At 39.2% G+C, this 27,629-nt stretch overlaps 1 protein-coding gene and 1 long non-coding RNA gene across 2 annotated transcripts in view; both read left to right on the plus strand.

Moving 5' to 3' along the window:
• The window catches only part of EXOC4 (exocyst complex component 4), an 817,730-nt gene that overhangs the window by 118,790 nt on the left and 671,311 nt on the right, over nt 1-27,629 (plus strand). The window contains exon 7 of the mRNA XM_019921782.3: nt 813-987. Coding sequence (XP_019777341.1) covers nt 813-987 — 175 coding nt within the window. The remainder of the gene's footprint in view (nt 1-812; nt 988-27,629) is intronic.
• Nucleotides 994-27,322, plus strand: LOC141279574 (uncharacterized). The gene is made up of 2 exons (XR_012334079.1): nt 994-17,036; nt 17,228-27,322. It is a non-coding gene; the product is annotated as an uncharacterized lncRNA (long non-coding RNA).

Consider the following 27,629-nt stretch of genomic DNA (forward strand, 5'->3'; position numbering starts at 1 on the left):
TGACTAAAAGGATTAGTGTCCTCACCAAAGTGCCCAATTTATTGCTAGAGAATAGCACATTCTCTGTAACATTCGAACTGTTGTCTGAAAAATTGCCTGAATTCCTTAGAAAAACTACCTATATAAAAGAGTATAGTGATCACCGAATTATGTTAAAAAGGAAACAAATGTTTACTGAGCTGCTACTGCTGGTTTAGGGACTTTAAGATTGTCTTTAAAATTTGTACACCATGTCCATTTTTTTAAATTGAAGTATAGTTGATTTACAATATTATGTTAGTTTCAGGTGTGCAGCAAAGTGATTCAGTTATACATATATATTTTTCAGATTATTTTCCATTATAGGTTATTATAAGATATGGAATATAGTTCCCTGCACTATATAGTAAATTCTGTTGCTTACCTATTTTATGTATAGTAGTTTGCATTTGTTAGTCCCATACTCCGAATTTATCCTTCCCCCTTCCCTTCCTCCCTTGGTAACTATAAGTTTGTCTTCTACATCTGTGAGTCTGTTTCTGTTTTGTATATAGATTCATTTGTATTATTTTTTAGATCACACATATAAGTGATTATATAATACTTTGTCTGTCTGACTTCACCATGTCCATTTTATAGCAGAGGAAACAGACACTTAGGTAAATTTTCAAAAGTTACTTAGATCAGACAACTGTTTGAAATGAAATCTGTTGAAATTTAATGAGCTGTTTACATGGTAGTGTGCTACTTCACTTTAGTTTGATGTTTTTCTTGCAGGCCAGTGTCAATCATTTTGTGTTTGTTTGTATGTAAATGTTTATTTTTTTCACTAGGTTACTTCTAGAACTGCTGGAGTTGCTGTTTGACAAGTTTAATGCTGTAGCTGCTGCACACTCTGTGGTCCTGGGGTACCTGCAAGACACTGTTGTGACTCCACTGACTCAGCAGGAAGATGTCAAATTGTATGACATGGCAGACGTGTGGGTGAAGATCCAAGATGTTCTGCAGGTAAGATCCTTTTACAGAGGGTGCCCATCTTGATTCGGAATAACAGGTAGGAACATAAAAAAATCAGCCACCTAAAATATTCTCTTAATCATAAGCAGTGAGAATGTAGTGTTCCTATTTAAAGGTGATGCTTGCTGATGTTATGAACTTCTATCATTTTCAAAAGACCTTTTAAACAAACTTCTTTTGGCCAGGCTTTAAAATTAGGAGATTCTCAATACGTAGCAATCAAGGATCTAAACATATGTAGCTTAAGTTTATGACCATTTTCTTACAGTCAGCTCTTGCATATGTTGGGGTAAAAGACAGGTCAAGAGCTTATTTTAAGAGATGAAGATAAACCTGTAAGGTATAAATGTACCACCTTGAGTGATCTGTTGAAGATCGGAGGAATGATATTACTGTTTGGTATGATGCTGCAGAGGGGGTATTTAGAAATTTTATTATGTTTTCTCTCCATGCGCCAGGAAAATATATTTGATATGGCCAGACGAAAATGAGAAATACGATTAAGAGTTAGCTGAAGCAAATTTGACATAGCTATATAGAAGTGACTTGGTTAGACAGTATCTACTAATAGGAAAAACATTAAGTATATATAGGGAATTGAAAAATATAACTGTGTAGAAATGAAATTATTTGCATGGCAAATAGGATTCTTTGCAGGAAAAAAATAAATCATGTATGTAGATTGTAGTTATTTTTGAGAGTATAGGCATGCTTTTGGTGGATTGATTGATTCCTGATTATTCATTCATTAGACAGTTTTTGGGATACAGTCTGTGTGCTTTATTGATGGTTCAGTAGAAAGAATATAGGTTGCAACTATATTCCATGAGTTTGTTTTGCTGCTACGTCAATTACCACGTGCCCATAGTAGGTGCTTGATGAATATTTGTGTGTTGAATAAAATATCTTTATTGCTTGGAAACTGGTTATTTAAGATTTTATATCTTGGTTTGCTAATCTGTCATGGAAATATATGCTTTTCAGGTTACATGTTTATTTTAATGATGAAATAAGATAATAGATTTTAAAGCTATTTCAAAAATAGTTAGAATTAAGGACTTCTGGTTCTGTCCATGATGTGGTTACCTCCTACCATAATTAACTTGAAAACTGGGTGGACTCAGGCGATCAGCATCATCAGTTGAGAGAAGAGAATACATGAGGTCACTTTCACATACATCCCAGCTCCTTCTCTGGGGACACTTTCAAACTATGACATAGGAAAGTGAACAAACGTCAGCAGGCTCTAAGTAGTAGATGAAGCAGAGTTCAGGGTTCAGGGGTGCGGAGGCAGCTGCAGTTTGTGGGTTAGGATACTGAAGGAGAGGGAATTGCAGAGAGAAGGAACCCCAGAAATATGAAAAGAGTAGTGTTGAGCCTTTGGTCAGATGTGAAGTTTCACCCACTCCAAGGCAGAATATAGCTACTGTGGGACTGTGAGCTGAATGGAAATTGCAGAAGTTGCCAAATGCTCAGAAACGTTGGAATTCAGACCAGCCAGTGTGGGGAGAACTTAGTGAACATCCTGTGCTTTCATATGTGACCTCAGATGTTTTAGGAATTGGGCTGTTCTAGCCATAGTGTACGTGATACTGTAATTTCATGTAACAAAGCCCCAAACCAAGTCTCTACAGTATTAGTCTGATCCACCTGTAAATAAAGTAATATAATCTAGTATCTCAATAATGAAGCATCCACGTTGTGCAGCATACGATTATTATACTTGCAAAAAAGCAGAAAAATGTAACTAATAACCAGAATTTTAAAAATTTGATGAAAATATCTGAAATGAAAAATTTACCAGATGGATTTAGCAACAGATTGCATGCTGTATAAGAAACGATTAGAAAACTTGAAGAAAAATCAATCAAAACCAATCTAAACTAAAGTACAGGGAGAAAATAGACTGAAAAGAAAAATGAGCACAGCCATAATGTCCTGTGGGACAGTATCATGCTGTCTAACATTTGTGTGGTTGGAACTACAGAGGGAGAGCAGGGAGAGAGATTGGGGCAGTTAATTATTGGAAGAAACAATGACCCCAAATTTCTAAATTTGTTGAAAAACATAAACCCACAGATCAAGAAGTTCAACAAATCCAAGGAAGTTTAACACAAAGAAAACTATATCTAGACACATTATCATAAGGTAGCTGAAAAGCAAAGAAAAAAATCTTAAATATAGCCAGAGGAAAAAGAGTGCATTGCCTACAGGGAACCAGTGATAAAGATGTTCACTAATGTCTCATCAGAAACAATACAAGCCAGAAATTGATGTATGTCATCTTGAAAGTGCTATAAAATACAAAAATTGTCAATCTAGAATTTTATATTCACTGAAAAAATCATTTGAAATGAAGGTGAAATAGTGACGTTTTCACATTAACTAAAGCTGAAAGAATTTGTTTTCACTGGCCCTGCACTTAAAGAAATGTTAAAGAAAGTTTTTCAGGCTAAAGGAAAACAATACCAGATGGTAACTCATCTACAGGAAAATATAAGGAAGTCCAGAAGTGGTAAATATGTGGGCAAAAATAAAATATATTTTTCTCATTTCTTAATTTTTGTTTAAAGCAAAACCAATAGTAATATATGTGAGTTTTATAATATATTTTGAAGTAAAATGTATGACAATAATTGCTCAAAAGATGGGAATAGGGTAAATGAAACTCTACTGCTGTAAGTTTCTTACATTATACATGAAGAGATACAATGTTTAAGGTAAACTGTGGTAAGTTAAGGATGCATATTATAATCCCTAGAGCAAACATTAAATTGTAAAATAGATGTATAGCTGAAAAGCTAGTAAAGGGCATAAAACTGAATAGTGAACAAATATTTGATTAATCCAAAAGAAAAAAGCAGGAAAGGAAGAAAAAAGAACAATGAAGAAAGAAAAGATAAAGTACAAAACAAAGATAGGATGAATAGAAAACAAATAGCAACATGTTAGACTTATACTGCCCATGTAAGTAATTACATTAAATGTAAATGGACTAGACACTTCAATTTAAAGGCAGAGTTTGTCAGATTGGTTTAAAAAAAGAAAAACCCAACCATACTGTTTACAAGAGATATGTTTTATGTTGTTTTTCTGAAATTTTAAAATAACTTCAAACTTTTAGAAAGGTAAGAATAGTACAAAGGGTGCCCATATAACTCTTAATTCAAATTCAACTGCTGTTAGCATTTTGTTACTTTATCAATTGTTTTCTTTCTCTATATATGCACTTGTGTGTGTTTTCTCTGTTATCTATTTTCTATTTCCTAGTTTTGTTGATTGACCCAGTAATGTTCTTTAGGGCAGTTTTTTTTTTTTTTGCTCCTCCAGTAGAAAATCCAGTCTAGCATTAGATACTGTATCTGCTTTTCATGCCTCTTTAGTTTCCTTTAAGCTTGAACATTTCCATAGCTTTTCTTTACCTTTTATTATAACAGTGGCATTTTGAAGAATATATCCCCATCTTTTAATTCAAGTTCCTCATTTTGGGCTTAAGAGATTTTAAACATAAAGATATAGACAGATTAAAAGTATATGAATGGAAAGAGATGTACCATGAAATACTAATAAAAATATTTGTGTTATGCAAATGTATTGGACAGTATTAGAATATAATATTATCAAATGGAATTATTTGTATCAGTACTTATGGCATTTAAAACCTGAATACGTTAAGCCCTAGGAAGTATGTTATAGACTATGTAATCCTGTTGTCACAAGGTTATAAAATGCTTTATGAATAAGTTTTTGATATCTGATATTTGAATAAGACTAATGTTCTAAGTTTAAAACAACTTTTGAATCTACTAGGATCCTATTTATAGGATTTATGAAGAATTAATTATGGTTATGAACAAAGTAAGATATGCCTTACTTAGCCCTACTTACTTTGGATTTGTCAAATGTATATAATTCCTACACTTCTGAAAACAAAACCCATTATCTCATATTAAAAATGTTTATAATAAACTAAGGAACTTTAAGTTCCATCAGACATTAACTTGAAATGAAAAAATGAAAGTATGTTTCTGGCTTATTAAATGAGATATACCTTTCACACATGTCATTTCAAAAGATGATTGGGGAGCCTATCTTCCATATTATGGAATGAGTTATTCATTTGTTTATTTAAAGAGCTTTATTGAGATTTAATGTACCTGCCACAAGGTTTACCTGTTTAAGGTATAGATTTCAATGCTTTTTAGTATATTTATGGAGTTGTGCAACCATCACCATGATATGATTTTATAAAATTTTCATCACCTTAAAAAGAAACCTTGTTTGTATCCATTAAATATTTATTTATTTGGTTGTGCCGGGTCCTAGTTGTGGCTCTCTGGCTCCTTAGTTGCGGCATGTGGGCCCCCTAGTTATGGCATGCTAACTCTTAGTTGTGGCATGCATGTGGGATCTAGTTCCCTGACCAGGGATCGAACCCGGTCCCCCTGCATTAGGAGCATGGAGTCTTATCCACCATGCCACCAGGGAAGTCCCTGTTTGTATCCATTAGAAATCACTTCCCATTCCCCACTCCCTTCACCCTTAAGATGTATTTAAGACACTAAAGAGGCATCAACTGTGTGTTAAATCTCTGAGTAACTTGTAGTCCCCAAATCATACACTTGGCAATACTGTTGCCATTTCATGTTAATGTGTACATATACTGTTGGCATAAGCTATTTGACAGATAAAGAACATAAAACTAAAACTGATCTAATAGTACAAGGTGATGGGTCTAACGTAGAAATAACATTTCATTTCATGTATTATGTTTACTTGTTTTGAGGTCAAGATATGACAGTGTTCTTTGCTTTTTTCCTTTCTTCCTTTTCCTCCATTTTTCTCCTCCTCTTACTTTTCTACTTTTCTGCCCCCAGTTTGTGTTTTCTTAGACATGTAGTGGAAGAGTGATATTAGTCATGACTTGAATTAATCTCTGGTTGATTGTTTCTTAGCTCTCTATTATACTCATCTTTATTAATCCACAGATTCAAGAATAAAGCATTTTAAAGTAAGAGGTCATCTACATATTTTAAATTATTACTATTATGTAATAAAAATTGGGCTTCCCTGGTGGTACAGTGGTTGAGAATCTGCCTGCTAATGCAGGGGACACGGGTTCGAGCCCTGGTCTGGGAAGATCCCACATGCCACGGAGCAACTAGGCCCGTGAGCCACAACTACAGAGCCTGCGAGTCTGGCGCCTGTGCTCCGCAACAAGACAGGACGCGATAGTGAGAGGCCCGCACACCACGATGAAGAGTAGCCCCCGCTTGCCACAACTAGAGAAAGCCCTTGCACAGAAACGAAGACGCAACACAGCCAAAAATAAAAATAAATAAATTAAAAGAAGGCTCAACATTAAAAAAAAAAATTGTTATACAATTTTTAAATCGGTTTTAGTTTTCTGTATTTTCTAGTTCCTTAAAAAATTCTTTCAGGTTACAGATTACTTACAGATTTCTTACAGTGTGATATTAGGTTATATACCCATTAATAAACTGGATATGCAGTGACACAGACACACAAATGGTCTAATGTTGCTAAATGTAAGAATGGTAGTTGGCACAGTGTGTCATATAATCATCCTGAAACATGTTAAATGGACCAAAAACGGTGTTCAGGATTGTTGAAGAGCTGATCCTTGGAGGTTTTGCAGAGGTAGAGAAGATGCAAATGGCATTCTAGACAGCTGGAATGGCAAGTGAGATACTGGTAAGTGGCACAGAAGGAATGAATGGACAAGGATATTCACGGATAAGTAAGAAAAGAATGGTTCAGCTGTAACTGAGGGTTTATTTTGTGCACTAGAAGGTAAGGTCAGATAGGTAGGTTTGGGTTCAGGTTGTGGAAGCCCTTAAGTGTCATCTAAGGGGATTGTGGTTTGTCTTTAGGCTAATGGTTCCTGAAGCTGAGTATGCATTAGGTTTACCTCTGGATTGATTCCTAGTCCCATCCTTGACCTTCTGATTAAGGATCACTGTGGATAAGGACTGGATTTTGTGGGTTTTTTGGTTGCTGCTGTTGTTTTTTGTTTTTTTAGCTCCTAAGATGATTCTGATAATTTGTTTGGGATCCTGTAATTGGGAACTGTTGCTTTGGGTCAGTGGTCTCAAAGTATGTTTCCTGGACCAGCAGCATTAGTGTTACCAAGGAGCATGTTAAAAAAGAAATTTGTGTTCCTACTTCATAGTTACTGATTCAAAAACTCAAGGAGTGAGGCCATACAATCTGTATTTTAATAAGCCCGTCACGTGATTCGTATGCACGCTCAAGTTTGAGGACCCTTTCTTTAGGTGATACTGGGCCATTTTGGATTTGGATTGGCATGTGGTGAGATGAAGTAGGATTAATATGGTAGCACTGAAAAGGATTGGGTGTAGAGGCTGGAGGCTAAGGCAAGGAAACTAGTGTGTAGGCTAGTGGAGAGTCTGTGGGTTATATTACTTGAGATATTGTCTAATAGTAGAACAAATCACAGGCTTTCATGGAGCATGTTAGAGGAATACAAAGAAGAGGGAAGGATTTGTAAACCTTTAGGGAGTCTTTTGGAAAATATATAAAACCACGTAGTCAACGTGTCATGCTGGTTTCCAGTATGACTGATATTTTAGTGTTAAGTTATTGGGGCGAACTATGTGCTAAGTATTGAGGAATAAAGCTGAACACAAGATAGAGAGCTCACTCTGGTGACGTGAGGGGCGTGGGCAAGAGTGTGTGTTTTTACCTCAGTGTTAGCCAGCTGGCATGGGAAGTAGCACAGGAGAATGTTTGCCAACGTGGAGGGCTTAGAAAAGAAGACTTTTGGTTTAAGTTTGCATGCAGAGGTTTATGCTTAGGGCCAATTTAGTTTTCTGATACTTGTTGGTGGAATGCTCTTTAGGTTAAAATCTTTTCTGGAGAACAGACATAGTTGAGAACAATAGACGCCTGCGGTTAGCATGTACCAGCATGTATGAAGGTGATGGGATCATATGCTGAATGGAGCTACAGGTGTTTAGGCTTCGAATTTCAGTGTTTCTTTGAATTGAAAATGTTTCTTGCTGAAAAATGGAAATGCTCTTTTGTTTACTGAATCTTGGGAAAGAAAATAATTTTTGATCACGTAGAGACTTCGGCAGCTTTTCTCCACTGGAACCTGGGCTGTCCCTGGCAGGCAGAATCCATCCTGTAGCTGGAAGGCTCATTTGTCTCGGTGTGTTTGTGTCTGGAGACAGCCGTGTGTGGAGACACGGCTGTCGCTATCATAGTAACAGGGTGTCAGAGTTTTCTGCTGGTGTCATCCCTGTGACCACACACCATTGAACTCCCTTTTCAGTTTTACACACGCTTTAGAACTGTGATAATAGAAATGCATGTTTTTGCCCTTCTGAGTAGCAAACAGCACCTTCCGAAATGTCACCTACTTGGTGACATGCCTGTCATACCGTTGGCTGCACATTTTTAAGTGTGTTAAGACCGAGGTACACTAGAAACACAAAATGCTCCATTTCTTGTGGGATTTAACATAACAGAGGAAATAAGAGGATCACTTTGAACAAACCTATCTTTCAGGTGTTATGATTCCGAAAAAAAATCTCATTTTTTTATTCACATCTCTTTTCAAAGCCAAACTGCCTGTTTAGCCATTGTCGGCTTAAGTGTGTAACCCTGAGTGTGCTAAGTAGTATTCTACAGATGGAGGCTGTGGGTTGTAATTACACTGTTGAACCACTGACAGTGACACCACAAGTCACTTCACTTTTTAGTGCCCTGATCTCTCTTTCTGGAGCTTAACAGAGACAGAATGGAAAATCATTTTACTTGTGTTAACTGCCACTTAAATGTCTAAATAGTGATAAAATTAACCTCATGCAGAGAGAACTTGAAGTTTGCTGTCAGGTAAGAAAATCCACAAATCTTATTGGTACTGATCCATGACCTAGAGGAGTTTTTCAAGGAGACAGATGCAATTTCTATTTTGAATTCAGGTCTGAAACTAGGTTATTCTTAGCTTTTGTTTCATGTGATATTTTGGTTAGCTGAGGATTCCATTCCTCAAAGTAAAACTAGCTTTTTTTTTTTTTGCTGTATTCTAGGCCAGATAACTTGTGCGATTATTCTTGCAGAAATAGTTTTTCTTCATTTCTCAACCTTTAACACTTTTTGATAGCCTCTGTTTGGGGTGGCATATTAGAGTCATGTTGTCGGCCAGGCCACTGAGTCTCTAGGAAGGTGCTTGCTCCTCGATTTTTTGTTCTGTCTGGTCAGTGGATAGTATGCTGCCCAATGCATAGAATTAAGTGAACATGTGAAAGTTAAAGTAGAAATCTTCCTCTAAATTGAAGTCAGCTTCTATAGCATCAGGACTCTCTGTAGGTTGTTTTATGTTCACTACTTAAAGCAGGAAATGATGGGCAGCCGAGGAGATTCCTCTGGCTCCCCGTGCACGTGTGGCAGTTGCGCAAGTCAGAGTGCTAGGGTGTCTGAGGCCCAGTGAAAGTTGTGGTGAATGTCATGGATATCTTAATACACTGGGCCAAACTTTAAAAAATAGTAGCTCGGTGGCTGATGCCCCAGAATTAGGTGGATTTGGTGGAAAGTCTGCTCTCCTTAAATTTCTAATTGCCCAGGAAGTATCTGCTTGGGTCTGATTGGGTCTTGATCTAGAGGACCCAAGGGTAGAAATGACAGGGCTTCCTTACAGTCCACCACCTCCAAAGCTTTTCTCTTTGTCTGTTGTTTTTTTTTTTTAAATTATTTTATTTTATTTATTTTTGGTTGCGTTGGGTCTTCGTTGCTGTGTGCGGGCTTTCTCTAGTTGTGGCGAGCGGGGGCTACTCTTTGTTGCGGCGCGCGGGCTTCTCATTGCAGTGTCTTCTCTCGTTGCAGAGCACGGGCTCTAGAGCACAGGCTCAGTAGTTGTGGCGCACGGGCTTAGTTGCTCCGCGGCATGTGGGATCTTCCTGGACCAGGGCTCGAACCCGTGTCCCTTGCACTGGCAGGAGGATTTTTAACCACTGTACCACCAGGGAAGTCCCTCTCTTTGTCTGGTTTTGTCTGAGATACTGGAGGGTGGACCACTGAAAGCCAAGGCAGATTTGTACTGCCCCTGGTGATTTAAACGGCCTTAGTCCTTAAGGAGGCTGTGTGCTTATCAAGGTTTGGTGCACCTGGGCCCAAGCAAGGGGGTTACTAGTAACCAAGAGGCCATAATTAAGTGGTGATGATTAATGATAATAGGTGGGATAGTGTGAGGTAGAGTATCATTATATGATTTGAGTGAAATTAAAGCAACTGGCATTGCTTCACTGATACTGCTCTTGCCTACCTGAGAAGATTTTAGAGCAAAAATGATGATATCTTCCTGAATTGATAATACTTTTAAAAAAAACGTTCTTTCTCTTTTAAACCTATTCTGACTGTGCAAGTAATTTGCGAGGTTGCCTAAGTTCTTGAGTATAGCTATAGTTCTTTTGGTTTGATGGTCTGTTGCTGCACACCACATTACTCCAACTTCATGGCTTCTATTTGCTCTCAGTTTTATGAGTCAGAAATTCACTCAGGGCTCAGCAGGGTGGTGCTTCTACTTTACATGGCGTCAACTGAGAACATTCACTTGGCTACTTCAGCTAAAGGCTGGGCTGCGTTAGAAGCTTTCTCTCTCTCTCCGTAGGACCTCATAGCATGACAGTCTCAGGGTAGTTGGACTTCTTACATCAATGCTGGCTTCCAGTCCGGAGCAGTCAAAAAGGTCAAGGTGGAGGCTGATGACCCCTTAAGGCCCTGCCTTGTATATTACATGGTGTCACATCTGCCACATTCTATTGGTCAAAGTGGAGGGAAAATAGAGTCCATTCAGTGGGAAGAGTAGCAAGGAATTCTTGGCAATCTTTACTCCACCACAACATTGTAAGGTTTGTAAGTTTGCTTTTAGAATAATTCATCAGACACTGGCATTAGATTATTGTTGCTGGGTCTTTGTCACAAGATAAAAATCAAGGTTTTATTCTTGCCTACTGATCTTTTTTTTTCTTATTTTAATTTATTTATTTAAAAAATTTTTTTGGCTGCATTGGGTCTTCGTTGCTGCGCGTGGGCTTTTTCTAGTTGTGGCTAGCAGGGGCTACTCTTTGTTGCAGTGTGCGGGCTTCTCATTGCGGTGGCTTCTCTTGTTGTGAAGCACGGGCTCTAGGTATGTGGGCTTCAGTAGTTGTGGCACACGGGCTCAGTCGCTGTGACTCACGGGCTCCAGAGTGCAGGCTCAGTAGTTGTGGCGCACAGGCGTAGTTGCTCTGCAGCATGTGGGATCTTCCTGGACCAGGGCTCGAACCCGTGTCCCCTGCATTGGCAGGCGAATTCTCAGCCACTGCGCCACCAGGGAAGCCCCTTGCCTATTGATCTTAATTGGTTAGAGAATATTTAAATGATTATCAGGCTCAGCAAATCTTACCATTTTAATCATATTAAAACAAAGACCATTTACAATACATTTAGGAAAATACAGCTCTTTCATGGAGTTACTTGGTTCAAGTGAATTTGTGAAATTCTTAAGTAATTTCACTTATCTGTCACTTTAGACTCAAGGACTAAAATGATTTCTTGCATCTTATGAATCCCTTTGTCCTTTCTGTTTTTACCGTTCGTCATATTGTTCCCATTTTAGAGCTGGAGAAACTGAGATAAGAGTTTTAAATCATGGTTATAGCACCAAAGAGTCAAATGTAGAACTCAGCTTGCCCTAGCTTGCTTTCTTTTTTTAAATTTATAAATGTATTTTATTTTATTATCATTATTATTATTTTTTTATTTTTGGCTGCACTGAGTCTTTGTTGCTGCATGCGGGCTTTCTCTAGTTGCGGCAAGCAGGGGCTACTCTTCCTTGCAGTGCGCAGGCTTCTTACTGCGGTGGCTTCTCTTGTTGCGGAGCATGGGCTCTAGGCACGCGGGCTTCAGTAATCGTGGCACACAGGCTCAGTAGTTGTGGCTTGTGGGCTCTAGAGCACAGACTCAGTAGTTGTGGCGCACGGGCTTAGTTGCTTCGCGGCATGTGGGAATCTTCCTGGACCAGGGCTCGAACCCGTGGCCCCTGCATTGGCAGGCAGATTCTTGGCCACTGTGCCACCAGGGAAGTCCCCCTAGCTTTCTTTTTAAATGTTTAAGTCAGTGATTTACACACCTACTTTGGCTTGGACTTTGACGTCTTGACATTTCACTTGAGAATCTGTGATACTTGTAGGTGATTCATTTAGTTGAAATGACCTTAGTTCTCATAATTTTAAAATAAGGACTCTGCGTTGAGGAATATGTCTCACTAGGCATTTTACTAAGTGTATGTATATAAAGTAGTGTATTTACACCTATATATGTATACATATTTTCAAATTGTGAAAATTGAGGATTTCATGTTTCAAAGAATAGCAGTCACTGAATAGAGAGTTGGGTTTTCCAGTTCTAAGATGCCAGATATTTTGTTAAATGCACTAAAATTGGTTTAAGCCTTTGCTTTACCCCATAGGAACAAGAAAATTATTTATGTTTTCGCAGTGGCTTCAGATTAGATCATCTGAATGTTCTGAATATTTTGGTAGTCACAGCTATTAGTTGTCACTGAGCCTTCCTTTCTTCCTCCCTTCCTCCCAGTCAGAATTACCTGTGGATCCCACATCTGAAAAGCCTCTTTCAGTAGGATTCCAACTGATTCTAATGCACAATCTGGTTAAGAGCTACGATGAGCAAGTATTACAGGCTTGGTCATATTAAAACCAAGACTATTAGAAGACAGTCTTAAGGGGTGGGAGAAATTTACAAAAAGTGAGTTTAGTTTTATTTAGAAAGATGCATCACTGTGGCATGTTTAGGAGGGAGTGTGTGTTCTATGACATATAGCAAACGATGATAGCATGTTAAAGTGCCATAAGATGGGAAATGCTTTAATATATACATACGTTAAAGGGAAAAGAAAATCCAAATGACTGTGCTGTAATTAGTCTCCATTTAGAGATTTTGATTCAACTTTATTTAGAGTTAGCAGCCCAAAGACAGCAAACATAGGTAATTCCTGTTTCTGACTTGAGTAGTTGAGAACATTGAAAAATATATTTTTTCATTCAAGAAGTTTTTGGACTGGAAACAGTTATATCAGAATCTTAATGATTGTCTTTTTATTAAGAAAAGAGTTGTTTTCTTTGTTTCTTCTCTCCCCACCCCTATTTATTACCTGTATGAGTTTTTCAGATTTATATTAATGGAAATTTGTTGTTGTTTTTAACTAAGGAGAAAAGGTATTTCTTTTTTAAGATGTATATGTAAAAGGCATTTATGAAATTATTTTAACCTTGCAGGGAGTTAAGACAAAAACATAACCAACAATAATACAGGGCTGTTTATGGTCCCAGGAATAAATTTCAGAGGAGATCATAGAAGAACAAGGTCAGAATGCGTTAAAGTATTTGAGTTCATGGACAAGGAGAGACTTGGCACACCCTAACATGGTTAGGGTTGAATATGTAATACACATAGTATTATAGAGAGCTGGGAAGAATGGAGGTTTTTTTGGTTAGCTTTTTTCTGGGGGGGAAGTGTTACCAAAATAAGATTGAATAGTTTTGGGTGCCAGGGAGATCTTTGAATAAGAGATTGGGCTTGCCTCTTTTGGCTGTGGGCTGCCGTAACGTTTTTTTTGTTTTTATTTTATTACAGAAAATTTCAAACGTGTTCAGAAATACATAGAAATGTATAATGAACCCCTATGCACCCATTGTCCAAATTCACTTTCTGATGTTACCAATTTATAGTACTATTGTCTCGTTTCTACCCCTGCCCATTTCCCTTTCCCTTATTTAAAAAAAAAATCCTAGAGAGCATATTGTTTCACCTATATTCCAATGTGAATCTCTGAAAGATAAGGTCTCCTTTTAAAAACCATGATCATACCTAAAAGCATAGTTTTCTTACTGTGAAATATCCAGTCAGGGTTCACATTTCCAGTTATCTCAAATGTCATAATTGTGTATTTTTTACAGTTTGTCTGAATCAGGATTCAAATAAGGTTTAAATACCTCAGTGTGTTTGGTAAGTTTCTTAAAACTATTTTAATGTGTAAGTTCCCCTGCATCTCATTTTTACCTCTTGAAATTTATTTACTGAAGAAGCCAGACCATTTGTCCTATAGTAATTTCCCACATTCTGGCTTTTGTTGATTGCTTCCCCATTGTGTCATTTGCTATTTATCGATGTCCCCAACTTAGGTCAAGAGGCTTAATCAGATTTAAATTGTTTTGGGGAGGGCATGATTACTTCATAGATGATAGTAGCTGTTATGCTTTTTCAGTAGAAGAGTGAAATGATGAAAGTAATATATTTAGGATGTTTAATCTGGCAACAGCGTGCAGAATGAATTGGTGGAGAAGGAAGTGGATGGAGAGATACCGATTAGAAGTCAAGTTCAGTCAATACAGGAAGGAAGGGCTAGACTAGGGCAGGGGCAGTGAAAAGAAAGAGGACTGAGATTAGAGAGAATTTGAAAGAAGAATAAATTTTCAGAACCTTTTACCATTTACTCTAATAAATGGAGAGCCGTAAGTCAGGGTGAAGTTTTGAGCCTGCGTAGTTATTAGGATCAGGAAGATGGTGCTTTGTGCCTGTTAAATTTGAGGTATTGGCAGAATATCCCCATAGAATTGTGTTACAGGCAACTAGAGATGGAGCACTGGAGGCTAGGGGAGAGGGTAGGGCAGGAGATAGAAATTTAGGGATCATCTATCTGCCTGAGCGTAATAGCTGAAGCTATACAAATGGACCAGCTCAGAAACTCATGAGTGTACAAGTGAAGCGAGGGCTACTTTCCTTCGGTAGTTCATCAGTTTAATCAGCTCTGCATTGTTGCCACAAGCAACATATTTTATAGTCTCTAGAGACTGGAGCTTCTTACAGTGACGCCATGCTTTGCCTTTCTTTGCTTCTCCATCTTTCCATTATATGTGGGTGACACGGCAGCAAATTTGTGAGCAGGACCCAAGTGCTGTTCAGGTTAGGGATGGTGGCTTTCTGGAGTTGACCATTCCTTAGGGGATGTGGACAGGCACCTTGGAGAGGGAATAAAAGCCTGTTTTAACAGATATGGAAGTGAGCCTCAAAGGAAGGGAAGAAGCAGAGCAAGCAGGGCAAGAATACACTGGGCCAGCCATTAGCAAAAGACCTTGGAGTTGAGGTGATTTGAGGTTTATTTCCCTCACAATCCCTGTATTAGCTTACCCCATGGCCAAATCATGACGGAGAACTTGTCCGTGATGGTGACACCAAGGGTTTCCTGATACGCTCTCCTGTTTCTTCTCTCATCGCCACTAGAACTCCAGGGAAGGTGGTTAATGGGAAGCCACAGAAATTATATATAGCCATAAAAAAGTCTTTCCTAACTTAAAGGATCTTAAGAAACTGTTACTCAGAGATCTCTCTCAAACTGTTTAACAGCATCCCATTCACCACCTATGTTTTATGTACATTTTTAGATTACAGTTTTGCTGCCAGATCTATACCTGTAATACAATCAGGTGTTGATAAAACCTGGGCCCTTCGCAGGGGAATTTTCTTCAAAATTATTTTAATTTTTTTATCCTTAAGATCATATAGCAAATTTTCTAGCATTCAAAGGTGCAGATTTATTTATTCTTTTTAGTAGTTCTGGTCTTCCCAGAAGTATTTGTTGGTGTTGCCAAAGGGACACAGTAGTGAGTGGCACGAACCTTTTTTGATTAGCTACCTAAAAGCTTTGAAGGATTTAAAAAATACAAAGTGAGCCATGACAACAAAATTCACTGCTTCGATATGATTCCATCTAAGGAAAATGAGGGCTGCCGCCCAGTGAACTACAGCAGATGACGGATGCTCAGCACGCAGTCGCCAGTCTCACGGGGGTGATAAATGACAGCACATTAGCTGTGTGTTAGCAGCGTGATATGGCAATGGAAAAGGCCAGCGCTATTTTCGGCTGTGCTGCACGAAACAGCTTCTCCTCATGGAGCTGGGGCTGATCATCCCTGTCTCCCCTGTTCTGGTGAGGCAGCATCTGGGTTGCTGCCTTGAGTGTCAGGCACGTGTACGCCAGAAAGAAAGACGAATGGGTGGGAATCCGAAGCCGAGCATCTGCAGCGATGAAGGACTCAAGATGAGGCAAGTCTCAGTGCATTTTGGAGAACTGGCCTGTTGAGGAACAGGCACGGAAGCAAAGAGATGTTAACCTTTTCAGAGATAGGATGAAACTGAAGAAATAGCGTCATTGTAAAGTTAGTCACTCGGAGTTACGACTCCTCAATAGTTGTCATTGGTTTAATACAGAGCACTTTTGGGGGGTTACTCAAGCATTTTCACAGAGAGCAGATCATCAAAAAGGGCTGCAAAGTAAAATTAACTACTTGTTTATTGTCAACCGTGTTTTTACCAGGTGATCAACGAGTATGGCAGTGTCTGCTCTGGTGGGAAAAGGAATACAAAAGTCAAAATGGATAATGTAGGTCAGGTGCGTTTAAGTGAAAATTCAAACGCAGATGATAAACTTGGGAACAGTGAGGGGTGAGACTTTACAGTAATTTTAAAAAATTCAAATATGAAATAAAGGGATGGTTTACTTTCCACAATAGTAAGATGAGCACAGCAGAAAGAAATCAAGAAATACAGAATGTAAACTGAAATGTCAGGGAATATTTCTACAGTGAAAACCGTTGGGTCACAGAATAGTCCCTTAGGAAAGTGGGGTTGAATTTCATTGGCCATTTGATCCTGACAGAATTGAATGTGTATCAGTCGGGAAATAGAGTGAATATCCCCACAGGCTTTTTTCTTTCTTTCTTCTCTGATTCTGGGCCCTGGTTGATGATCTGTTCACCTGCTGTGATCAGAAAGGAATAACCACCTCTTGTTTTTCTCCACCCAGGCACATTTTAGATGCTCTGCTGATTGACATAAGCTAAACTGGAGATTCATTGCCCTGTGGTTGACCCAGCAACAACCCAGCCTCATCTTACAGAATTACTCCCCTCTGTTTGGGATAGAGCACCAGTAGGGTCAGTAGGGTGCCTTACCGAAGGCAGATAATTTTGATAGAGTGGGCTACTGTGTGTGTGGATTATTATGGTGGTGGTCTTCAAAGACACCTAATAACCCGGTAGGGTTGCAAGGTGGCCTCCCTGGGGTGCTCTGGAAGTAGAAGAGCCGCAGGAGTGAATACCAGTCCTATACTTCCTGTTCCTCCTAGGATTTTCATATAAGGAAAAAGCATATTCAGCAGGCTAGATGACTGTGGACTCTTCCTTTGTCCTGTAAAAATGTGATAACTCCAAGATTTTGGATGACTAAGGGCTCCTGAAGAAAAGCTTGACTCCTTAAGGTAGGGTGGTGATGTATGTGCCAGTCTTCGTAGTAGCATCATTATATAATCAAAGAAGTAAATTGGAAATGCAAATTGAAATTTAGGTTTATTACAAATGGTCTGTGTTTCCCTGTATTAATTAGGTTGTTGGATGAGGCTTTTTTTTTTCGTTGTCATTCAAATGCTTCCACAATTTGGACAAAGCCTATTTTTCCGTTTAGTTTACTCTCTTCCTTTAGAAATGCTGTGTCCTAATTAAATTAGTTTTTCTCTTTGTCCTCCAAATATGACACTGTCCTTTCTCACACTAGTACTTGTTGATACTGCACATCTTTCCCACTGTCTTTGCTGCCATCCCTGAATACCTTCTCTAATATACTCCAGTCTGCTCTATCTTATCTCCTCTGGAAGCATTCACTGAGCATTTCTTTTCAAAAATTCACTGCTCTTCTTGTTTTACTACTCATTCCACATGTCTCATAGTTATATTGGGTTGGCCAAAAAGTTCATTTGTGTTTTCCTGTACAGTCTCACAAAAAACCTGAATGAACTTTTTGGCCAGCCCAGTATATCTTTTCTCTTCTGAATCTGCATCTTTCCTTCTCAATCAGATAAAAATCCTCTGGAAGACCATTTCCTACACGTCATTCAGTTTCTCACAGTGCTTTCCCACCCAGTTTTTAATTCCTTTTTCTCAACTAGTCTGTAAGCCTTTTGAGAGAAGGGATGGGACTATTATTTATTAATTGTGGCCCCACCCCAGCCCCACCTCAGAATCTGGCACTGCTTCTTATGTGCAGTATGCAGCTAATTAGTATTTCTTGAATGAATGAGTAGTAGCTATACCCAGTCACATATCCGTTGATTTAGGATTCCATTTTAAATGCTTTTTAAATGTGATGAACTTTGTAGATTTAAAAGCCACGTAGCAAAGGGCTCATAAAACTTTGTTACGGTGACGATTTGAAAGACTGCTGCATTCCTAGGAGACCAGTTCATCCTCTCTTACACTGGATGGCAGTTAGATCATCCCCAGGGTTTCTGTTGGTTAGACAGATTAGCTTGGGGTTCCAAGTAAGGGGCATGAAATAATGTTGGCACGAGAAACCGGTAATAATGGAGACTATCATGGTTTTGTTACTAGATAACGATGCTCGCTCATGGGCATCATTTTTATTGTGGGTGTGACAGTACTTTTGGAAGAATGGTGACAAATTTGATAGTAGGTTAAGCCAAAACTATCCAAAAGCTGCCCTTAGTTCTTTGGAAGAAAAGATTTTACAGTTTGATTTTTCATTTTGGTTTTCTTATCCTTATTAAGAAGGTTTTCTTTCATATCTTGCTATAAGTGAACCACATTTGCTGTAAATTAACTCCACTTCTTTCAGTAATATCTTTTGTGTGTAATTACCCTCTTTGAGTGTTAAGTCTTTCTTTAGAATCATTAAAGCTGCTATTATGGTATTCTTTCGAGTAAATGCTAGTTAATCAGAGCATGCATTTCGCCTATGGACAGCTGCCAATGAGCAGTATGGAGGTGTGTCCTCTGAGTGTAGTTGGTGAAGTGTTCTGTGGTCCTCTGGGAGATGAGGTGCTATAGAAATGTAAGGTAAGGCTTTTATGATAACTCTGGGCTACTATACAGAAAGAACCATGCTAACTTCATTGATGATTCTTTTGCATAATCAAAGAATTAAGCAAAAAAGTCATATTAATTTTCAGCTCCATTAGAGATGCAAGAATCAAAAAAGATGTTTGCCAAGTGGGAAGGGACTAAATTGGTAGGAAAAGAAATTTTAATTTCAAGCTTCAAGAGAATGTTACAAATATAGCATTAAAAAAGATCTGACCAAAGGTGACAGTGCCCTTTTTAAAGATCAGCAAAGTTACAAGAGGAAAAAAATGGAAAAAAGGAACTACAAGAATATGAAATTAAAATTGCCATAATTGAGTCAGTTTATGGTAGTAAAGTACTTCTGAGAGACTCAATTTGAAGATGCCCAGCTAGACTGTAGTAATTAGTATAATTTTGCCATGGTCACCAAGTCTTTATATTATTGTTGCTGGTCAAAGAGCAGTACTTTCACCGTTTTTTTTTTTTTTTTTAAAACCTGGTAGCAGTTGGAGATGATGAAAAATCCATTTACTTGTGGAAGGGTAAAGGTGAAATTCCTGAAGTGAAATAGGGAAATTTAAAATGCTCACTTGAAAGAAAGCTTGCATTTTTAATATAAAATACTCTTATAATTTTCTTCTACCTGCATATAAACACCCTTCCAGTATATGTGAAGAGGTGTTGTTCATCTCCTGGGATCATTAATCAGAAGACTAGACAGATGGGAAAGCATATGCCATGAAGAGCCATGCCCTTTTCTTTAAAATAAAAACCTGAAAAATGCCATTGGTTGTTTGATAGGGATTGTATTGAGTCTGTGGATTTCTTCGGGTAGTATAGTCATTTTCACAATATTGATTCTTCCAATTGAAGAACATGGTATACCTCTCCGACTGTTTATGTCATCTTTGATTTCTTTCATCAGTGTTTTATAGTTTTCTGAGTACAAGTCTTTTGCCTCCTTAGGCAGGTTTATTCCTAGGTATTTTATTCTTTTTGTTGCAATGGTAAATGGGAGTGTTTCCTTAATTTCTCTTTCTGATTTTTCATTGTTGGTGTATAGGAATGCCAGATATTTCTGTGCATTAATTTTGTATCTTGCAACCTTACCAAATTCATTGATTAGTTCTGGTAGTTTTCTGGTGGTATCTTTAGGATTCTCTATGTATAGTATCATGTCAACTGCAAACAGTGACAGTTTTACTTCTTCCTTTCCAGTTTGTATTCCTTTTATTTCTTTTTCTTCTCTGATTGCCATGGCTAGGACTTCCAAAACTATGTTGAATAAGAGTGGTGAGAGTGGACTTCCTTGTCTTATTCCTGATCTCAGAGGAAATGCTTTCAGTGTTTCACCATTGAGTATGATGCTTGCTGTGGGTTTGTCATATATGGCCTTTATTTTGTTGAGGTAGATTCCCTTTATGCCCACTTTCTGGAGAGTTTTTTGTCATAAATGGTGTTGAATTTTGTCAAAAGCTTATTCTGCGTCTGTTGCGATGATCATATGGTTTTTATTCCTTAATTTATTAATGTGGTGTATCACATTGATTGATTTGCGTATGTTGAAGAATCCTTGCATCCCTGGGATAAATCCCACTTGATCATGGTGTATGATCCTTTTAATGTGTTGTTGGATTCTGTTTGCTAGTATTTTCTTCAGGATTTTTGCATCTATGTTCATCAGTGATACTGGTCTGTAATTCTCTTTTTTTTTGTGATATCTTTTTCCGGTTTTGGTACCAGGGTGACGGTGACTTCATAGAATGAATTTGGGAGTTTCTCCCTCTGCAAGTTTTTGGAACAGTTTGAGAAGGATTTGTGTTAGCGCTTCTCTAAACGTTTGATAGAATTCGCCTGTGAAGCCATCTGGTCCTGGACTTTTGTTTGTTGGAAGAGTTTTAATTACAGTTTCAATTTCATTACTTGTGTTAGGTCTGTTTATATTTTCTAATTCTTTCTGGTTCAGTCTTGGAAAATTGTACCTTGCCAAGAATTTGTCCATTTCTTCATGGTTGTCCATTTTATTGGCATATAGTTGTTTGTAGTAGTCTCTTATAATCCTTTGTATTTCTGTGGTGTCAGTTGTGATTTCTTCTTTTTCATTCCTAATTTTATTGATTTGCATCCTTCCTTTTTTTCTTGATGAGTCTGGTTAAAGGTTTATCAATTTTGTTTATCTTTTCAAAGAACCAGCTTTTAGTTTCATTGATCTTTGCTATTGTTTTCTTCTTTTCTATTTCATTTATTTCTGCTCTGATCTTTATGATTTCTTTCCTTCTACTGACTTCGGGTTTTCTTTGTTCTTCTTTCTCTAGTTGTTTTAAGTGTAGGGTTAGATTGTTTATTTGAGATTTTTCTTGTTTCTTGAGGTGAGATTGAATTGCTTTAAACTTCCCTCTTAGAACTGCTTTTGCTGCGTCCCATAGGTTTTGCGTTGGCGTGTTTTCATTGTCATTTGTTTCTATGTTTTTTAAAATTTCTTCTTCGATTTCTTCAGTGATCTCTTGGTTATTTAGTAGTGCACTGTTTAGCCTCCATATATATGTGTTTTTTACAGTTTTTTTTCCTGTAGTTGATTTCCAATCTCATAGTGTGTGGTCAGAAAAGATGCTTTATACGATTTCAATATTCTTAAGTTTTCTGAGACTTGATTTGTGACCCAAGATGTGATCTGTTCTGGAGAATGTTCCATGTGCGCTTGAGAAGAAGGTGTATTCTGCCACTTTTGGGTGGAATGTTCTATAAATATCAATTAAATCTATCTGGTCTATTGTGTCATTTAAAGCTTGTGTTTCCTTATTTATTTTCTATTTGGATGATCTGTCCGTTGGTGTAAGTGAGGTGTTAAAGTCCCCTACTGTTATTGTCTTACTGTCGATATCTCTTTTCATGGTTGTTAGCATTTGCCTTACGTATTGAGGTCCTCCTATGTTGGGAGCATAGACATGTATAATTGTTATATCTTCTTTTTGGATTGATCCTTTGATCATTATGTAGTGTCCCTCCTTATCTCTTGTAACAGTCTTTATTTTAAACGTCTATTTTATCTGATATGAGTATTGCTACTCCAGCTTTCTTTTGATTTCCATCCCCTTTCAGTCTGTATGTTTCCCTAGGTCTGAAGTGGGTCTCTTGCAGACAGCATATACATGGGTCTTGTTTTTGATCCATTCATCCAGTCTTTGTCTTTTGGTTGGGGCATTTAATCCATTTATGTTCAAGGTTATTATTGATATGTATGTTCCTATTACCATTTTCTTAATTGTTTTGGGTTTGTTTTTGTGGGTCTTTTTCTTCTCTTGTGTTTCCTGCCTGGAGAAGTTTCTTTAGCATTTGTTGTAAAGCTGGTTTGGTGGTGCGGAATTCTCTTAGCTATTGCTTGTTTGAAAAGCTTTTGATTTCTCCATTGAATCTGAAAGAGATCCTTTCTGGTTAGAGTAATCTTGGTTGTAGGTTTTTCTGGTTCATCACTTTAAGTATATCTATCCTGCCACTCCCTTCTGGCCTGCGTAGTTTCTGCTGAAAAATCAGATGATAACCTTATGGGGATTCCTTTATATGTTATTTTTTGTTTTTCCCTTGCTGCTTTTAATATTTTTTGTTTGTATTTAATTTTTGATAGTTTGATTATATGTGTCTTGGTGTGTTTTTCCAGGGGTTTATCCTGTATGGTACTCGCTATGTTTCCTGGACTTGAGTGACTGTTTCCTTTCACATGTTAGGGAAGTTTTTGACTACAGTCTCTTCAAATATTTTCTCAGACCCTCTCTTTTTCTCTTCTTCTTTTTTTCTTTTTCCAACCTTTCTCTATTCATTTTTTTTAACATCTTTATTGGAGTATAATTGCTTTACAATGGTGTGTTAGTTTCTGCTTTATAACAAAGTGGATCAGTTATACATATACATACTATCCCTTTCCTCTTGTGTCTCCCTCCCACCCTCCCTATCCCAGCCCTCTAGGTGGTCACAAACCACCGAGCTGATCTCCCTGTGCTATGTGGCTGCTTCCCACTAGCTATTGTACGTTTGGTAGTGTATATATGTCCATGCCACCCTCTCACTTTGTCACAGCTTACCCTTCCCCCTCCCCACATCCTCAAGTCCATTCTCTGGTAGATCTGTGTCTTTATTCCCGTCTTACCCCAAGGTTCTTCATGACCTTTTTTTTCCCTTAGATTCCATATATATGTGTTAGCATACGGTATTTGTTTTTCTCTTTCTGACTTACTTCACTCTGTATGACAGACTCTAGGTCCATCCACCTCACTACCAATAGCTCAATTTTGTTTCTTTTTATAGCTGAGTAATATTCCATTCTATATATATGCCACATCTTTTTTATCCATTCATCTGTCGATGGACAATTAGGTTGCTTCCATGTCCTGGCTATTGTAAAAAGAGCTGCAATGAACATTTTGGTACCTGACTCTTTCTGAATTATGGTTTTCTCAGGGTATATGCCCAGTGTGGGATTGCTGGGTCGTATGGTAATTCTATTTTAGTTTTTTGATGAACCTCCGTACTGTTCTCCATCGTGGCTGTATCAATTTGCATTCCCACCAACAGTGTATGAAGGTTCCCTTTTCTCCACACCCTCTCCAGCATTTATTGTTTATAGATTTATTGAGATGGCCATTCAGACCGGTGTTAGATGATATCTCATTGTAGTTTTGATTTGCATTTCTGTAATAATTAATGATGTTGAGCATTCTTTCATGTGTTTTTGGCAGTCTGTATATCTGTTAAGCTTATGGGGCTTCCCTTGTGTGTTATTTGTTGTTTTTCCCTTGCTGCTGTTAATATGTTTTCTTTGTATTTAATTTTTGATAGTTTGATTAATGTCTTGGCGTGTTTCTCTTTAGATTTATCCTGCATGGGACTCTCTGTGCTTTCTGGAGTTGATTAGCTATTTCCTTTCCCATATTAGGGAAGTTTTCAACTATAATCTCTTCTAATATTTTCTCCCTTTCTTTTTCTCTTCTTCTGGGACCCCTATAATTTGAATGTTGGTGTGTTTAATGTCCCAGAGGTCTCTGAGACTGTCCTCAGTTCTTTTCATTCTTTTTTCTTTATTCTGCTCTGTATTAGTTATTGCTACTATTTTATCTTCCAGGTCACTTATCTGTTCTTCTGCCTCAATTATTCTGCTATTGATCCCATCTAGAGTATTTTTAATTTCATTTATTGTGTTGCTCATCATTGCTTGTTTCCTCTTTAGTTCTTCTAGGTCCTTGTTTAATGTTTCTTGCATTTTCTCTATTCTATTTCCATGATTTTGTATCATCTTTACTGTCATTATTCTGAATTCTTTTTCAGGTAGACTGCCTATTTCCTCTTCATTTGTTAGATGTGGTGGGTTTTTACCTTGGTCCTTCATCTGCTGTGTGTTTCTCTGTCTTCTCATTTTGCTTATCTTACTGTGTTTGGGGTCTCCTTTTTGCAGGCTGCATGTTCGTAGTTCCCGTTGTTTTTGGTGTCTGTCCCCAGTGGCTAAGGTTGGTTCAGTGGGTTGTGTAGGCTTCTTTGTGGAGGGGACTAGTGCCTGTGTTCTGGTGGATGAGGCTGGATCTTGTCTTTCTGGTGGGCAGGTCCACATCTGGTGGTGTGTTTTGGGGTGTCTGTGGACTTATTATGATTTTAGGCAGCCTCTCTGCTAATGGATGGGGCTGTGTTCCTGTCTTGCTAGTTGTTTGGCATAGGCTGTCCAGCTCTGTAGCTTGCTGGTCGTTGAATGAAGCTGGGTGTTGGTGTTGAGATGGAGATCTCTGGGAGATTTTCGCTGTTTGATATTACGTGGAGCTGGGAGGTCTCTTGTGGACCAGTGTCCTGAAGTTGGCTCTCTCACCTGAGAGGCACAGCACTGACTCGGGGCTGGAGCGCCAAGAGCCTTTCATCCACACGGCTCAGAATAAAAGGAAGAAAAAATACAGAGAAAGAAAGAGAATAAAATAAAATAAAGTTATTAAAATAAAAAATATTATGAATAAAATTTTAAAAGGTAAAAAAAAAAAAGATAAAAAGAATGGACGAACAGAATCCTAGGACAAATGGTGAAAGCAAAGCTATACAGACAAAATCTCACACAGACATATACACACCCAGACTCAGAAAAAGATGAAAAGGGGAAAAAATAATATATCTTACTCCCAAAGTCCACCTCCTCAATTTGGGATGATGTCTATTCAGGTATTCCACAGATGCAGGGTACATCAAGTTGATTGTGGAGCTTTAATCCGCTGCTTCTGAGGCTGCTGGGAGAGATTTCCCTTTCTTTGTTCACCTAGCTCCCGGGGTTCAGGTTTGGATTTGGCCCCGCCTCTGCGTGTAGGTCGCCTGAGCGTGTCCGTTTTTCGCTCAGACAGGATGGGGTTAAAGGAGCCGCTGATTCGGGGGCTCTGGCTCACTCAGGCCGGGGGGAGGGAGGGGTACGGATGTGGGGTGAGCCTGTGGCGGCAGAGGCCGGCGTGACGTTGCAGCAGCCTGACGCGCGCTGTGAATTCTCCCGGGGAAGTTGTCCCTGGATCACGAGACCCTGGCAGTGGCCAGCTGCACAGGCTCCTGGGAGGGGCGGTGTGGATAGTGACCTGTGTTTGCTCACAGGCTTCTTGGTGGCTGCAGCAGAAGCCTTAGCGTCTCATGCCCGTCTCTGGGGTCCGTGCTGATAACCGCAGCTCGCGCCGGTCTCTGAAGCTCCTTTAAGCAGCGCTCTTTATCCCCTCTCCTCACGCAGCAGGAAACAAAGAGGGAAGAATAAGTTTCTTGCCTCTTCCGCAGCTCCAGACCTTTTCCCATACTCCCTCCCGGCTAACTGCGGTGCAGTAGCCCCCTTCAGGCTGTGTTCACGCTGCCAACCTCAGTCCTCTCCCTGCGATCCCATTGAAGCCTGAGCCTCAGCTCCCAGCCCCGCCCGCCCCGGCGGGTGAGCAGACAAGCCTCTCGGGCTGGTGAGTGCCAGTCGGCTCTGATTCTCCGTTCGGGAATCTGTCCGCTTTGCCCTCCGCACCCCTGTAGTTGTGCTCTTCTCCGCGGCTCCAAAGCTTCCCCCCTCCACGACTCACAGTCTCCGCCCGCGAAGGGGCTTCCTAGTGTGTGGCAAGCTTTCCTCCTTCACAGTTCCCTCCCACTGGTGCAGGTCCCGTCCCTATTCTTTTGTCTCTGTTTATTCTTTTTTCTTTTGCCCTACCCAGGTACGTGGGGAGTTTCTTGCCTTTTGGGAGGTCTGAGGTCTTCTGCCAGCGTTTAGTAGGTGTTCTATAGGAGCAGTTCCACGTGTAGATGTATTTCTGATGTATCTGGGGAGGAAGGTAATCACCGCCTCTTACTCTTCCGCCATCTTCCCGTGTGTCCTCTTTTTCTCTACTTCTTCTGGGACCCCTGTAATTCTAATGTTGGTGCATTTAGTGTTGTACCAGAGGTCTCTGAGATTGTCTTCGATTCTTTTCATTCTTTTGTGTTTTTTCTGCTTCTCGGCAGTTATTTCCACCATTCTGTCTTCCAGCTCACTTATTTGTTTTTCTGCCTCGTTTATTATGTTATTGATTCCTTGTAGTGTATTTTTCATTTCAGTTATTGTGTTGTTCATCTCTGTTTGTTCTTTAGTTCTTCTAGGTCTTGTTAAGCATTTCTTGTGTTTTCTCAATCAGCTCCTCTATTTCTGAGATTCTGGAGCATCTTTACTGTCATTAATCTGAATTCTTTTTCAGGTAGGTTACCTATTTCCTCTTCATTTATTTGGTCTGTTAGGTTTTTACTTTGCTCCTACATCTGTGACATTTTTTGCTGTCTTTTTTTTTTTTTTAATTAGTGGGATTGTGTTCCTGTCTTACTGGTTGTTTGGCCTGAGGTTTCGAACATTGGAGTTTCTAAATTGTTGGATATAGCTGGGTCTTGGTGCTGAGATGAGGACCTCCCTGAGACCTCACTCTGATGAATATTCCCTGGGGTCTGAGGTTCTCTTGTTAGTCCAGTGGTTTGGACTCAATGTTCCCACTGCCGGAGCTTCAGCCCAACCCCCGGCTCATGAACCAAGATCCTGAAAGCTGTGTGGGGTGGCAAAAAAAACAAAGAAAAAGAGGAAAAATAGAGAACAATAACAAAGTAAAAAACAAAGTTAGAGTGGGAAACAAACAGATATGTTACAAAGAATAGAAAAATAAAACTATAGATGAATCAACAACCGGAAGGTACATCAGTACCACAGTAGTAAAAAACAGGAGGAGGGAAAAGAAAAAAAAGAAAGAAGGAAAGAAAGGAAAAGTTGTGGGGAAGATCTTGGCTGTGGAGGGTCAGGCCTAGGCAAGGGTGAGGTTTGGGTGGTGTGCGCGGCCTATGTTTAGGATCCACAGGGATGGAAAAGGCCCTGGGGGCTGCGAGGGGTGGGGCTTAGGCTCAAGGAACAGAAGGGACCCAGGCGTGTCCCGTACCCCTGGTGTCAGTGGGCAGGGGACCTCAGGTGGGAGCCCAGCAGGCTTCAGGGCTCGAGTGGGCCTGCGAAACCCCTTCCTCTCCTCTCCTGGTCTTCCGGTCCTGGAGGCCCCCTCCTGCCTGCCTCTTCTGATCTCCCCGGCCTCCCTCCTATGCCGCCAGGACCAATGTGGTTGGGGAGAGGGGGGGTCCTTGGAGGGCAGGGGACTGTCCTTCTAGCTCAGCAGGCTCCCCCCAACCACAGACTCC

The sequence above is a fragment of the Tursiops truncatus genome, chromosome 9 (assembly GCF_011762595.2).
Source record: "Tursiops truncatus isolate mTurTru1 chromosome 9, mTurTru1.mat.Y, whole genome shotgun sequence".
NCBI classification, from domain to species: Eukaryota; Metazoa; Chordata; class Mammalia; order Artiodactyla; family Delphinidae; genus Tursiops; species Tursiops truncatus.